Raw genomic sequence first — 14,189 nt, forward strand, 5'->3', positions numbered from 1 at the left:
TTTGTTATGAGTACAGTGAACAGATAGAAATAGATGTCTCAGGGAAGAGCTTTGCAGCTACACAAGTTAATCTGTGTAGTCCCTCTTTATATCTGTGCACAATCACTTTGATTTCTTCCCTTGTGTTTTCACACTTACCTTTTTCTTTCACTCTGACTATTCAGTTTAAAACATGTGTTTAATAATCTCTGTCAGCCTGTCACACATACAAATACTTGGTTAAATTGCCCCAATGGAATGGAAGAGAATCCAGCTGTAGAGGCAGAATATAGTTGAATGGCTGAAAGTAAAATGTCTTCACTTCTAGTTTATGTATCTCAATAGAGAGAGAAATGTTGGTCTTTACATTGACTTATTTTTCAACATGTATTTCTTCTTTTAAATATGCCTGCATCTATATAGACATAGGATATGTTTCTTGGTTCGTAAGTATGTGGTTATTTATGTGCATGTATACTTTCCCTTTACTCTTGCTTTTTAAGGCACGCAAGATCAAGAAACTATGTTTCAGAATCTGAAGTATGCAAACTGGAATCTGTACCCTTGGATTTTGGTGATTACCATCCACTAAAACCCATTACAGTGAGTTTCTTTTTGTGCTTTTGGAAAATGAATGTGAATTAAAACTGACTGTGTTCCTCTTTTTATTTCTACTCCTTTAAAATGAAAAAGCTTTGAAGTTGGTGGTGGTACTAGTGAAGTTGCTTTCTGTGTTTGTGGCCTGTTATTTTAGAGGCATCAAGGTTTGTTCTGCTGTTTGTCCTTTACGGAAATTTGCTGGTGCTGTTATGTGTCAAAAACAGTCTCCTTCTGACTAATACAGCATTTCAACTTGTGGGTTTTCTTGGTTGCATTAAATGCTGAATAATGGATGTGTTTAAAATCAAATTGTTGCATTACAAATAACCTGCATAATTGCTTGATGTAAGATTTGGTTTTGGGTTAACTTCCAGTCAGCTGTATGCTTTAAAATATTTATCATCTCTTTAATGTATGAGAGGCTTCTAAAAATGTGCAAAAAAATCCCGCTTCAGAGAGATGATAGTCACACACTAATGAATGATAAATGAACAGCAGCTTCTACTCAGGAAGGTCAGTAGAGAGATAATACAGAGGCCTTAAGAATGGATTTGATGTTTCAGGCTTGAGTATTGTACAAGAAAAGTAAAGATGCGACTGGCAGAGGAAATCAAATAGCAAGAAAGAGGTTGGAGGAGAGGGAGAAAAAACAAAAAAATATAGGAGGGGTACTAGAAAGAAATTTAGAATGGTTGTTATTATAGTTCTGTAGACCCAGAATTGGAAGGAAAAAGAAAAAAGTAATGGAAATGCTAGTGCAGAGAGCCTCCAGATTCAGGGGAAAAAGAGGTGCTTCAGTTTAAATGCTAATGCTGATTCTAAAGAGTTTCTTGTAGGTGGGTCCTTGCTTTCATTGCAACAGCCCCATTTATGTAGTATGTATTTTGATGATTTATTAAAGAAAATGGGGGGAAGAGAAAGTCTTTTTGTTTAATAGTTTTGATTTTTTCTTTCAGGTTACTGAATCCAAGACCAAGAAAATGAACCGGAAAGGAAGTACTTCTTCTACTTCCTCTTCTTCTTCTAGTTCTATGATGGATCCATTGAGCAGTGTATTGGACGGTACCGATCCCTTGTCATTATTTGCAGCAGCTGCAGATCCTGTGACAACTACTGCTACCATGGTAACACTGGAGGGCAGTTATCTCAACTCAATAAAATAAAAACAAAAATGAAAAACGAAACTAAAAAGCCAACCCTGGATGAAATATATTTGTCTCAGCAATTTGGAGGTTAAGGCAAATAGAAAATATACTGTATTAATAGAATAAAGTATTCTTTTTCATTTACCTGTTTTATGTTGACATTTATTTAAATATGGATTATTTTTTTTTAATATTGTAACTTTTTGGATCAGTAAGCACTTGAAACGTTAAGTTGACCTTTATCAGCCGCCTTCTTTTTTTCCAGATTTGTATTTAACATTTGCACTTGTACTCTCCTCATAGGATAGTACACGAAAGAAACGGGATAAAGATGATAGCTCAGCAGTAGGAAATGACTTTGAACCATGGTCAAGCAAACGTGGTGAAATCCTTGCTAGATACACAACAACAGAGAAGCTCTCTATTGTAAGTGGCAGCTTCTCCAGTTTCATTTATTTGTACTAGACCTTTAATGGATTTTGGATGTTGCTGTTTTGTAATTATTTAATGAGTAAATACTGGTCTTCTAAATTTCAGTTTTAATGTTGTAGAAAGCTGTACCACAAGCTCTCACTTCCAATGTTTGTTTTGGAGCCAACTCCACAAGTCTGTTGATACTTAGAAGCCATCGCTTTCTTGTTGTAACAATACAAATAACTTCTGGTCTTATGTCTACTTCTAAATGATTAGAGGCTTAATTAGCAGTGTAATTACCCTGTGCATTCTTGGAATGCTAATGAGTACATGTTTTCTAAGAGTCTGCTTTTTCTGTTTCTTCACAGAATCTGTACATGGGATCTGAAAAAGGTAAGCAGTTCCTTTATATCTAACAGTAACAGATTTTGCTTGAGGTAGGTTGCAGTGACAGGTTTGTGGTCAATACTTGAAATGTGATTTCCTGTTCTACCCCCATTCTGACATATGGTTGGATTTACGGGTTTTTTTGTGAATAAGACTTCTGCTGGATTTTTGCTTAAAATAATTATTGAAAACAAACCACCCAACCACCTTGTCTTGTATGCTTTGTAGGCTAATAAATTTGTGATTATGTGTTGGGGAAGGAAATGGAGTTCGCTGCCTTCCACTGTAGCTTAAAACTTTCTTCCATTTAAAGTGAGCAATGATGTTTTGAGGATCATGTTTGCTTTCCCTTCCAGCAAGCAGAAGAGTTGATAAACAAGTCCTTTGGGAACTTGTTCAGTTATTCTCTTTACATGAAAATGAAATTATTTCAACTGTATGCTGAGTGTTCAAAAAAGAACCAAATGTTAAATATTTTATCACATTTTCTAGCGAAACAAATCTGGGCTAAGTAGTCATAGCTGATTGCATAGTAAATCAGAGTTTTTCTATATGAGTAAACGTGCAGCATTTCAGCTTGTGCAAAAAAAAAAAAAAAACCTTTTTTGGAATGAGGATGGTCAAACACCGGAACAGATGTCCAGAGAGGGTGTGAAATCTCTATCCTTAGATATCATTAAATTGACTGGAAATAACCCTGTGCAACCTGTTAAAACTTCAAAATTGGACCTGCTTTGAGGAGGAGAGTTGGACACAGACATCCGTAGGGCTTTTCTAACCTAAATTATCCTATGGTTCTATCCAGTGGTTCTTTCCTTACCAGCAAAACTTGCAAGAAAATCCATTTATATTCAGTTTTGCATACTGGTCGTTCCCTGTTCAAAGTGAAGGGACTGTAGGTATGTTTAAATGTGTGTCTTCTGGAATAGCCACCAAATGAATCAAACCACTTGTCTTCTGTCATAGAAGCTGACTAGTTGTCCGAGTCTGTCAAGCTCCTTCAGGTTTGTTTCCCTTTAGAAGTCCAAGTGTTTAAATGTTGAAGAAACTCAAATATATAATTCTTCACAGGAAAAGCTACAACTACTGGCTCAGCAGTTTCTGAAAAAGTGAGGACAAGGTTAGAAGAACTGGATGATCTGGAAGAGGTGAGAAAGTTTTCTGAACTGATTATATCACCATTTTAAAAGTGGAATAAATTTGTGAAATAAAAATCTTTCATGAAACCTTTTAAGAAGGCCCTGATTCTGCACGTGCTTATGCAGTATTTAGACAAATATATACTTTCCATGGGACTTCCCTAGTAATTTCAGTGCTTATTGTTATAGAATTCAGGCAGAATCATATTTTTGTATCAGTAGAAATTGTGATTGAAAAATTCTCCTGATGTTGATTTACCTTGGTACTGTGTATGGTCTGCAGCTGCTATAAAACTTCATGGACCCTAATAGTCTTAACATCTGATAATTTTGTTTGCCCCCGTTGCAGAAGTTGCATACTGTCTACCTGAGCTTGATTAAAGTTACATTTATGTGCTCGATAGAAATACTGAGTACTCAAGTTATTTCTCAAACTGCAGTATTTTACGGTGCAAAGATGAGGCGTTCCATAACCTACCTTCCTAAAACCTGAATCTGTGGGGTACTTCTAGAGTTGTTTTGGGTAATGTTGTTTTGAAACCTCTGCTTCTTAACTAACTTCAGAATGCCTGTTGCCTGAGCCAGCACAGTTCTAATAGTTGCATATCACAAATAAAGGATTGGATTCTTTCAGTAGGTAAATAAAGTACCCTTTACCATAAGGAAATATGTAACCTTGTGTGAAGCTAATTGCGTTTGCATTTTATCTCTTAATCTGTGATTGTTTTTGCTGATGGTTGTTTCTAGATTCTCAGATTATGAAATCTGTTCTGTAATGCAGCTTAAACTCATCAGAACTAGTCCTGAAGGTAGTTTTTAATGTCACTCATACGTCTACTGAAGACTGTTCCAGAACTACCTTCTGATTTTTCAAAATGCATTTATAGTCACTTTATTCCTGTGTCAGTTTGGTTCTAAAGCTTAAACAATTATTTCTGCTTCCAGTGTTTCACTAGTTTACTTTTGATATGTAGTGTTTTTAGAAGGTCTGTAAGATCTTCTGGAAAAAAGATCACAAGAATGCTCCAGTACTGAGCATGAAGTGAAGGTAGTTTTATTTTCTTGCTGAGAGTGAAGCATAGCCAGATTTTTCTTGCTGTCAACAAATTTTGTAGGACTTTGCTGGCAAAACATTTCATTTCTGTCTGATACTGCCTCTACACAGGCGCTAGTATGCTTATGTATAGTGTTAGTGTCCTAATTATACCACGTGTAGAATACCACTGAAATAGTCCGGCATTTCTGATCTCATGGACAACTTTGGGTACCAGCATGTATGTCTCTTGAAAACCAAAGCAGTTGTGATGCACTCCTGTGCCAAACACCTGCAATATTGATGCTGCAAAGATAAGAAGGGAAAATTAGGTAATTCTGTAATAAGTTTTGTGGGTTTCCCCCTGGTGATTTGACTGTGTAATAATGGCACTCTCCTTCCTTCCCTCCCTCTCTTGTTAAGTAGACTTGTGTTTTCTTGCCAGGGGTCACAGAAAGAGCTGCTGAATTTGACTCAGCAGGATTACATGAACCGAATTGAAGAACTGAACCAGTCTTTGAAGGATGCTTGGTCCTCTGATCAGAAAGTAAAAGCTCTGAAAATAGTCATCCAGGTCAGTTTTACATTTTTGCTCTGTACAGAACTGGTGAGTTTAGTGGTATGGCTTGTCCGATTTCTTTCTTGGGGAAAGAAGTGTTTCTGGTATTTTTCTACTATTTTCTTCTGTTCTTCACTGAAAACCATTTCTTTCAGATTTTCAACTTTGTTGTTATATATAGATTTTGACTAGGGTATGCAGGATGGAATTCTCATTAAAGAGAGTGGCCAAATGACAGATGTGGAAATTTTACTTGGTTAGGGATAATTAGAAAAAATAATATGTAGTGATATCAGCTCTTCCTAGGACATGTAATTTCCTTTCCTCTCCTCTTCTCTTCCTCTTCTACCCCCTTGCCCGCCCCACCCTCCAATAATACCAGAATGGCTTTTTGAATGTCATTGTTTTCCCCATCCAGACTTACTAAGGCAACTGAATAATCTAATTTAGGACCCTAGCAAAGTACAGAAAATAACTCCAGATTTTTTAAGTGTTTGGGGGTTTTTGTTTTGCTTTTTTTAAACTTCTCCACAGTCTTCCTCTGGCTTGTTTGGGGTGATGGGCTGTGAGGGAGGCAGCGGGGAATAGGACAATTAAATACTCTTTTGTTTGGCTTGGCCTTTAAAAAAAGGCCAGAGGCAGAGTGCATCAGAGGACAGAGGAGATAATGACATCCTTCAAAGCTGTAAAACTGATGTGATGCTAATAGTCATCAAACAGGGTTATATAAAGTCAGGATTTTTTTTTCTCATGCTGGCTACTCTTGTGAAAACTGTTTGCAGTAATTTCATCTTAAATTGTGGTAAAGACAATAAAGGAAATTAAACATAAATGAAGGGAGATCAGAAAATTGTATGTGACCTAGGGTGACTAATGTTCTCTTGTAATACTGTGAAATCAGCACTATTATTCCTTAAAAAAAGATCCATATATAGCATTGTGAAGCACGAATATCTTAGTGAAAGAGAATACAATATTAAAAGTCTGGAGGAGGAGAAAAGGGACATGGATGTACTGTATTTACAGTGCATTAATATGTATATATGCTGTGTCTGACATGCAGTGATAATCTATGCATTAATACTTTCATGTATTCTTCTACAAATGGTTCCAAAAAAGATTTTGAAATGATGTAGTTTCTAAGATGGGATGCAGTGCTTTCTTTTAGGAAAGCGGTATCAAAACTGCATATGTTTATCTCTCTTAAAGTGTTGTCTGTGAATTGTTCACTTTGCACTTGAACTTCGTGCTGCAGATGCTTATCATTAATTGAAAGACTGGGTAAGAATGAAACAGATGTTTGGGTAATTATCATGAATACAAGAATCTTTCATAAAGGAGACTATAAGTGACTAAGAATAATTCTATACTTACGAAGCAGGATAGGGTAGAAACCTGACTGAGCTTTCCTTGTAGTAGTTCTTCCTAGTAGATAACAGAATTTTAAGGATGTTGTATCCTCTTAAAGAACTAAGCAGTTTTCTTGACGTCAGGCTGTGATTATATATGTAGTCTATCTTTATTAGTATCACATACTGATTAGTGTGCAATAGGAAGAGTAAGTTTGGCCTTTTTTTTTGGTTGTTACTTTCAGAAATGTATACTGGGCTGGAAAATTCAATTTTAATTTGAATTCCAGAATTATCTTGATTTAAGAACTAATGATGAAATTACAAAAGATCTTTCATTTGGACATTGGGGATGGAGCCTTCATTCTCTGTATGAGAGTTTTACAGAGCTTGACGTGCAGGAAGAGTTCTGGTTATTAAGGCAGGGTCTGAATTTATAACATGAATTCCTCAAGTGCCTTTTTACAAGATGCTTTACTTGTCAAGATGGAATAAGCTAAGCTACTTAGAGTAAGCTGAAGTAAGTTGATTATGTATGTGAGCTCTAAGAAAAGTGGTAATTAAGTGTTCATGGTATGTGTAGGTCCTAAACAGCTACTGAATTACCTTTCTTTGAAGGTGACCGACTTATCATGCAGTAGGGAAGATTCTGCTTTGTTTGTAAGATGTGAATGCTCTCACCTGTCTTTCTGGTGCACTCTTAAGTTCCTCCCTGATGAATAAAGCAAAAAGACTAAGTGTGCCCCTCATTTAAGCATGTTCAAATGTTATGATTTTCTTGTTTAAACAAAGCGGTCTTGTGGGGTATCGGATTGCTTCCTGGATTTTTGGAATGCAGTGAAAACTTGAACTTTATTTATTCCATTGAGGTTGAAGAATTGTCTCCTGATGAAGGAGAGAGAAGGAACGGAGATCACAGAGAATACTGTACTTGTCAGTCATAAATAGAGACCAGAGAAGGCTCGTGGTCAAAGGCCACATTTGGCTCAAGTAGGGAGGAGGTGGATTTCTCTCCCCAGTCAGTCATTTGCCTGTTTTCTTCAGGTGGAAGTTGATTTGAAGTTGAATCAACTTCAGGAAGTTGATTTTCTGTGAATAAACTTCTGCCAAAGTTTTTGACTCCGATTTAGTCTGTGTCTTGGAAAACAAAGTATAGCTTAATTAAATATCTTAAAAATATCTTCATTCCTCAGTGTGTATTTTGAATTCATATCATAAATGGACATGTTCCTACCTGGACTTAACATTCAACAATACTAGGACTAAGTCACCTAATATGTTTTCAAACGTGACTTTGTACCAGCCATCATTATAGTCCAACTGCCACGATCACGTCGGGTGCCTGTGGGTGGTGATTGATCACAGATTCCTCCCTGGAGCTGACTGTAGATCAGCTGACCTGTTTCCAAAATGTTGGAACTGGTTATGTGAGCCGCAAAGATGTGTTGAAAAGCTCATTAGCTAAACTTTTAAAATTGTTTCTTAATTTAGTCTATATCAAATTTTGTGTTTGATATGGATGCTTAGAAACATGCTGAGAAACTGAAAAATGCCCTTAAAAAAAGTTGTTTTAGAAAAGAAGTGCCTTTTTATGCTTCTTCTGGGAGAGAATTTATCTTGTCTGAACAAATGCACAGATCTGCATGGTCAGCTGAAATTCTTCATTGTAGATTACCTTGTATAGAGGAAAAACAGATCTGTTGACTAGCTCTGCTGGAAATGAAGAATAACCTGAAAAATACAAAGAGTACCGTGATGTGTTATGTTAGAGGTTCTTGTGCTTTTTGCTGGATAGTTCATGTTGGTTCTTTCCATCTGTAGATACTCATCTGTTCCAGCCTGTCTGGAGTGAAAACACAAACTTGCATTGTCCTCTAAAAATGTTTGTTTGTTTTTTTTTCTTCTAGTGTTCTAAGCTTCTTTCAGACACAACAGTAATCCAGTTTTATCCAAGTAAATTTGTTTTAATTACAGATATTCTTGATACTTTTGGTAAGTATCTAATGTGCCAGACTTACTACACAATTGTTAATAAGATGAAATTAATTTTTTGTAATGTTAGAAAACATTAAAGTTATCGGAAAAGTGTTGAAATGACTCAGGTTTAACATGGAATATTTCCAACATAAACATTTGGACACCAGTGGTATAAACGTGGTATATAATTGTTCAAAAACTCTTATGAGTGAAGTCTTTAAAATAAAAATATTTTATTTTGTAGTTCTATGCTTTATGTATTAGTGAATATCTAGAACAAAACCTTGGGAAAAATCATGATCTCTGCATTTTAAAATTTAAAACACACTTGTTATTATGAAAATATTTTGTTTTGGCAGCCTCTTGACTCAATATTTCATTCTATCTATATTTGAAGAATAGAAGTCAGAAAGTTTTCTTTAGCTGAGTAGGGACTATGAAGTGATCAAAATGTAATTACTGAATTTTTTAATCTATTTTTATCATTTTTAAATGATCCTTTAAGTGAAATTGTCACCCACTTCATGTGATTCTCTTGGTTTTCTGCCATGCTATGGAAAAAATTTACAACGGCATTCAAAGTTGAAGGGTATTTTGATGTTTAGCAGGATATGCTATGACACAGATCCAGTTGTTTTTTCAGGTCTTGCTTCCTCTTTGTGCTCTTTCCTACTTACTGAAAGTTGCTGAAGATAACATAATATCCAAACTCAGCAAAGACAGGACACCAGCTGTCCTTTCCTGGCCTGGGAGAAATCTGACCTGTGAGCTACCTCTGCACTTAAGGGAGCCAGATAAATTTTTTATGGTGTGCGAAGTGCTAAATTCAGACTTAACATTTCAGCCTCACTAGAGGGCAGCATAATGTTAGTGTTCTAGGAAGTTTTTTCCAGCTAATTTCAATGTATGTTGGAGAGGGAACCTTTGTGTTAATGTTTTGTTTTACAGTTCGTTAGCTTGTTATGAATGGGGGCTTTTTTGTTGTTTTTTTTTAAACAGGGAAACTAGTGTATGAAAGAATTCTGTCAATGTGCGTGGACAATCGTGTCTCTTTGCCAGGTAACTTTCTGTTTGTTTCTACTGTGCTCCTGGAAAAAATCATGTCTGAACTAATTTGGGAATGGTTAAATAGGACCCATGCTACTTTATTTCTTATGAAAAAAGTTCTGATTTGAATCTAGTAATTTTTAGTTTTTAACAGTAAAATCCATTGCTTATAGCTTTCACCATTCACAGTCTTTATGCAAGTTCACATTTTAACTGTGAAGAATATACAGACAAAGCTGAGAATCTCAGTTTTTGGTAAATAGATGGTCTTGTTGCTACATTGGAAACTGTTGATAGTTTTGCTTTAATTAAAGAAGACTTTTGGAAGAAGGAGCGAGCAGGCTGCCAGTATGATCTTTCTAACTTGGGGCCTTTTCATTTTTTCAGTTGAAGTTCTAACAGAATGTAAAAGTTTAATTTGACATTTATGGTACAAACGTATATGGAAGTACTTCTTTAGGAAGGCACCGAAATGTTACATTGAAATACGGACTTTTCCTTGCAATTCAGAGTGTATTAAGTGCGTGTCATTGAAATACGACACATTCTTACTCTGTTGTTGGCAATGCAACAGTACCATTAGGTTACAGTTAAATTCATAGGATTTGAGCCAGAAGCCTGACACCAGCAAATATTTAAATTTAAAATAAACTTACGGAAAATACTTAAAATAAATTTGGTTGTTGCAGCTCTGATAAACTGTTCTTATAAATGTTAATAAAGGCAGACAGTTCCCATAGCATGTCACGATTACTGGGCACAGTTACCTCCGTTCTGGAAAGCTGAACTCATGCTGCAGCTACACAGCTGCCAGGGGCATTGCTGGTAGGAACTTCCCAAGCAGTTATAAAATCGGGAGGGAGAAGGAAAATCTGTGCTGTGCTTGCTGTGCATGGCAGTGTGAACCCCCAGGGATTTCAGGCCCAACCTCCATGCTCATCCCATGGGAACCAGGCGAAACAAAGTTGGACGAGAACTGCTGTGGTACTAGATGAGAAAGAACATCTTCCTGTACTCAGTCAGCATCTAGCGTGTGGCTTCTCTACTCTTGGAAGTGGGAAACTTTCTTGTGGAACAGGAGCTTCTCACCTTCTGGGGGCAGGGATGGGAGAGCACTGGTATTTTAAAAAAGTTTCACAAGGAGTTTATAAGCAGACGTTCACAGCAGAAGCTGCTTGTGTAGCTGTATGACTGAGAGAAGAGGGACTCATCCTTCGCAACCATCTTGCCTCAGACCTGGTTAGATCCCAAGAAGCCCATTTTTGCCTTCTGTTCCAGGCAATCTGGAGAAAGAGGAGGCAGTTAGCCATGCAACTGCATGCCCACCTGACCAGAGCACTGTCCCCATAACCCATCTGTTCCACCCCAGGGTGGCAGCTTTTTCCTGCTGGCAGCTGACACAAATAGTACCAGAGCTCATGAGGAGAGAACCGTGCTGCAGTGTTAGATGTTTAGCGTACAAAAACAAGTGTTCTGTCAGTGTTTAATATTTCCTACTTCTTGCAATATAGTTTTAAATAATATTCTTTAAAAATTGTATTAGCCTTTTAAAGTAAAGAATTTGAGTGCTTAAATCTATTCTATATGTATGCATTTGTTAGAGATTTATATACATATATTTGTTACAGATTCCTTGTATTTTTTTTTTTTACAATTTCTGCTTTTGTGCAGAAGCAGAGGTTAGATTTCTAAGTAGCGGATCTGAGATTAGCTTTGCGTGTTTGACTTCAACTTCTGAAATGTTACTTAATGCAAGATGGAAACTCTAGTTACCTCTTCCTGCTGTCTGTTACTCAGCTCTTACTGCTGCAAGAGAGAGATGAGAATCAAACATATTGCCTAGTTTATTATGGTATGCCTAATTCCTTATTGAAAGGAAAGAGAATACAATTTTGAACCTAGAATGAAAAGTGACTTGTTTCCAGAGAGAACGTAACTATTTCTGCGTGGTTGTTTTTTTCCCCAGATAATTTTTCTCCAGAGAGTGTTAATGATACGGCTAAAGAAACTTGCTTAAACTGGTTTTTCAAGATTGCTTCAATCAGAGAACTCATTCCCAGATTGTATCCTTGTCAAATGAGACTCTCAGAGTGTGTCTGCAGGTTTTTCATAGACTTTTCCAAAAATGAACGTGTTTGTTTCAGTAAAACCCACAGCAATCTGATGTTTATACTGACTTTGTTTTGTTTGTTTCAGGCTGTATGTTTTGAATTAAATTTTGGGTCATGTTTCATAGTAAACTGAATGCTGAATTATTTGCTATGAGCAGTGTGGCAGTGATAAAGCAGAGTTGATGTGTGAAAACTTTGGAAACAAAATCTTGTAGATAAATCGTAAAAATGAAAGAAGTGTAGTGAAATTAATTACAGAAGGCCTTGAAATAGTTCGTCCAATATGTATTCGGTATATAAGTTTGTTTTCATGTTTTTAAATGGCATGCATCTTAGTTTTGTTCCTTAACTTGGCTTCATTTTAGTTACGTGGAAGCAGCAATACTGAAGTGCAATAAGTTCTTATCCAAAACGTAAGAGTAAATGTTAAGTGTGGGAAAGAAGCGAATGGGCAGGCTTATAAACTAATTTAAGGAGTTAAACACGCAAGTTCTGTGATTAATGGTGGATAGGGTCTCAATAGATCTGAGAAGAAGCAGTACTGAGAGGTTTTGGAGTTTTTAGTGAGACTGCCATGGAATAAATTCAGGGTGAACTGAACTCTGGTACAATTTGGAATGCAGTAGTGCTTGCAGTTTTGGAATATATGTATAATTGTGACATCAGGAGTTTGCAAATTAAAAACCAGTGGCTTCAGATGGTGGCGGGGGAAGCAAGATTGTTGAGATGAGGAGTGTGGCAAAAAGAGGGGATAGAAGACTGAAAGGAAAATATTGATGTGTTGTATTGCTAGAGACGGAGTTGGGGAAACAATTTAGGAGCAATGAACCATTATCTATTGAAAATCTTGGTATAAGCTTCATATGTTGCCAAACAGTGTCAGTTGCTGAGCTGAAAATGTTCCTTCACATGTAATCATCCTTTTTGAGTTATATTTTGAAATGAGTGTTGTAAGCCAAATTGCTACTATAGTGACAACTTCATTATCCCTAAAAAGCAGTTCTTTTACTGGAATTGATGGGCTTCATCTCCAGGCACTAGTACAGCTCTGTCAAAAAGGACCTGTGGGAAAATGACACATACAAGCAGTTTTGCCGGTTCTGCTTTAAGCAGATGCTTTCTTCACATTGAATTACAGCCCTTCTAGAGCTCTGCTGTTCCTCCAGACTAGAAGAGTTTTTTTTTAGTTGTGCTTGTCTTTTACAAGCCAAGCATCCAACCTGGCTATCTGCACTACTCCTAATGGCAGATACCGCAATTTGAATATAGGATATGTGTTACTATACACATAAAATTTTACTTCTGAAATAAAATTTTGTGCTAGTGTGTTTCTTATTTGGTAGGTGTTTCTATAACCCATGCTCAATTGTCAATCTACAAGGCAGCTACTGAAGTTATCTGTAGGTGATATAATTCTGTTATCGATTGTTAAATCTCATTTCCATTTCTGAAAAATCTTGACAGGGGGATTTCGGAATGTCTCCCACGGTTAACGTCTATGATTAGAGGAATTGGAGATCCACTGGTTGCAGTCTATGCAAGAGCATACCTTTGCAGGGTAGGCTATCATTTAACACTTCAGATCTGTATCAAAGATTTACTGCAGCTAGCTCTGCCACTAAAGGAAAATTTCTTTTAACTACTGTTTTTATCTGAAGTAGTCAGCAGCCTGTCTCTTCCTTCTAACAAACCAAGAAATTAAATTTCTGTTTTGTTTTAATAATGGGGAATCTTTCTTTCAGTGTTTATAACAAGTAAAAATAATTTTACATGCTGCTTATGCCAGTTTTTCATCTTCAGGTAGGGCAAAATATTAGAGACCTAAGTGGAAGGAGAGTTTGGAATTTGAGACTACATGCTGTTGTCTGGTTGCTAGGCACTGCTTTCACAGTTAATATATATGCACTTTCCCTATGTTTATCTTCCTCCTTCTACTGCTAGAGTGTCCGTGGCAGGCAGAGGGCTGGCAAGCTCCTTGGCAGAGGAGCCACTTGGTAAAAGTGTTCAGACAGTGGATTTTTGTCTGACTGCACAGTGTGGCTATGTTCCTCAACTACTCCTGCAGTTACCTTAACAGCTCAGCCAAGATAAACTTACCCAAGAAGAGACCCTAAAATGATTCAAAAAGTCATCAATAATGGAAAAATATTTGTGAATACATTTTTGAAGTAGTGGCAAAGATCTCAACTATAATTGGAAAATGGTAGGGCTGCTAATTAGCAATACTTGCATGAAATCAGCTGCCGTTATGAAATACGAGTTTGTTCAGTGTTGATATATCTGTTATGTTTGAATAAACTGTCCAGTATGCTTTTGGTATACTATTCAGGGGTGTCTGTATGAATTCCTGCATCTGCAAGAAATTGCTAGTCTCTGGTTTACTGTGATAGATGAGCTGCTTAGTTTATTTGAATCTTGAAATACAGTAATTCCTGCATTTTTGTCGTAG

At 36.6% G+C, this 14,189-nt stretch overlaps 1 protein-coding gene across 1 annotated transcript in view; it reads left to right on the forward strand.

Moving 5' to 3' along the window:
* Positions 1-489: 489 nt before the first annotated feature.
* Positions 490-14,189, forward strand: part of LOC103917594 (chromosome unknown open reading frame, human C16orf62) — a 54,444-nt gene continuing 40,744 nt past the window's right edge. The window contains 11 exon segments of the mRNA XM_009324781.1: positions 490-582; positions 1,536-1,703; positions 2,028-2,150; positions 2,507-2,531; positions 3,597-3,673; positions 5,143-5,271; positions 8,513-8,597; positions 9,582-9,641; positions 11,596-11,692; positions 12,106-12,153; positions 13,205-13,298. Of these exon segments, the coding sequence (XP_009323056.1) occupies positions 1,560-1,703; positions 2,028-2,150; positions 2,507-2,531; positions 3,597-3,673; positions 5,143-5,271; positions 8,513-8,597; positions 9,582-9,641; positions 11,596-11,692; positions 12,106-12,153; positions 13,205-13,298 (882 nt within the window). The 5' untranslated portion in view covers positions 490-582; positions 1,536-1,559.

Source organism: Pygoscelis adeliae, unplaced genomic scaffold (assembly GCF_000699105.1).
Source record: "Pygoscelis adeliae isolate BGI_AS28 unplaced genomic scaffold, ASM69910v1 Scaffold85, whole genome shotgun sequence".
Classification (NCBI taxonomy): domain Eukaryota; kingdom Metazoa; phylum Chordata; class Aves; order Sphenisciformes; family Spheniscidae; genus Pygoscelis; species Pygoscelis adeliae.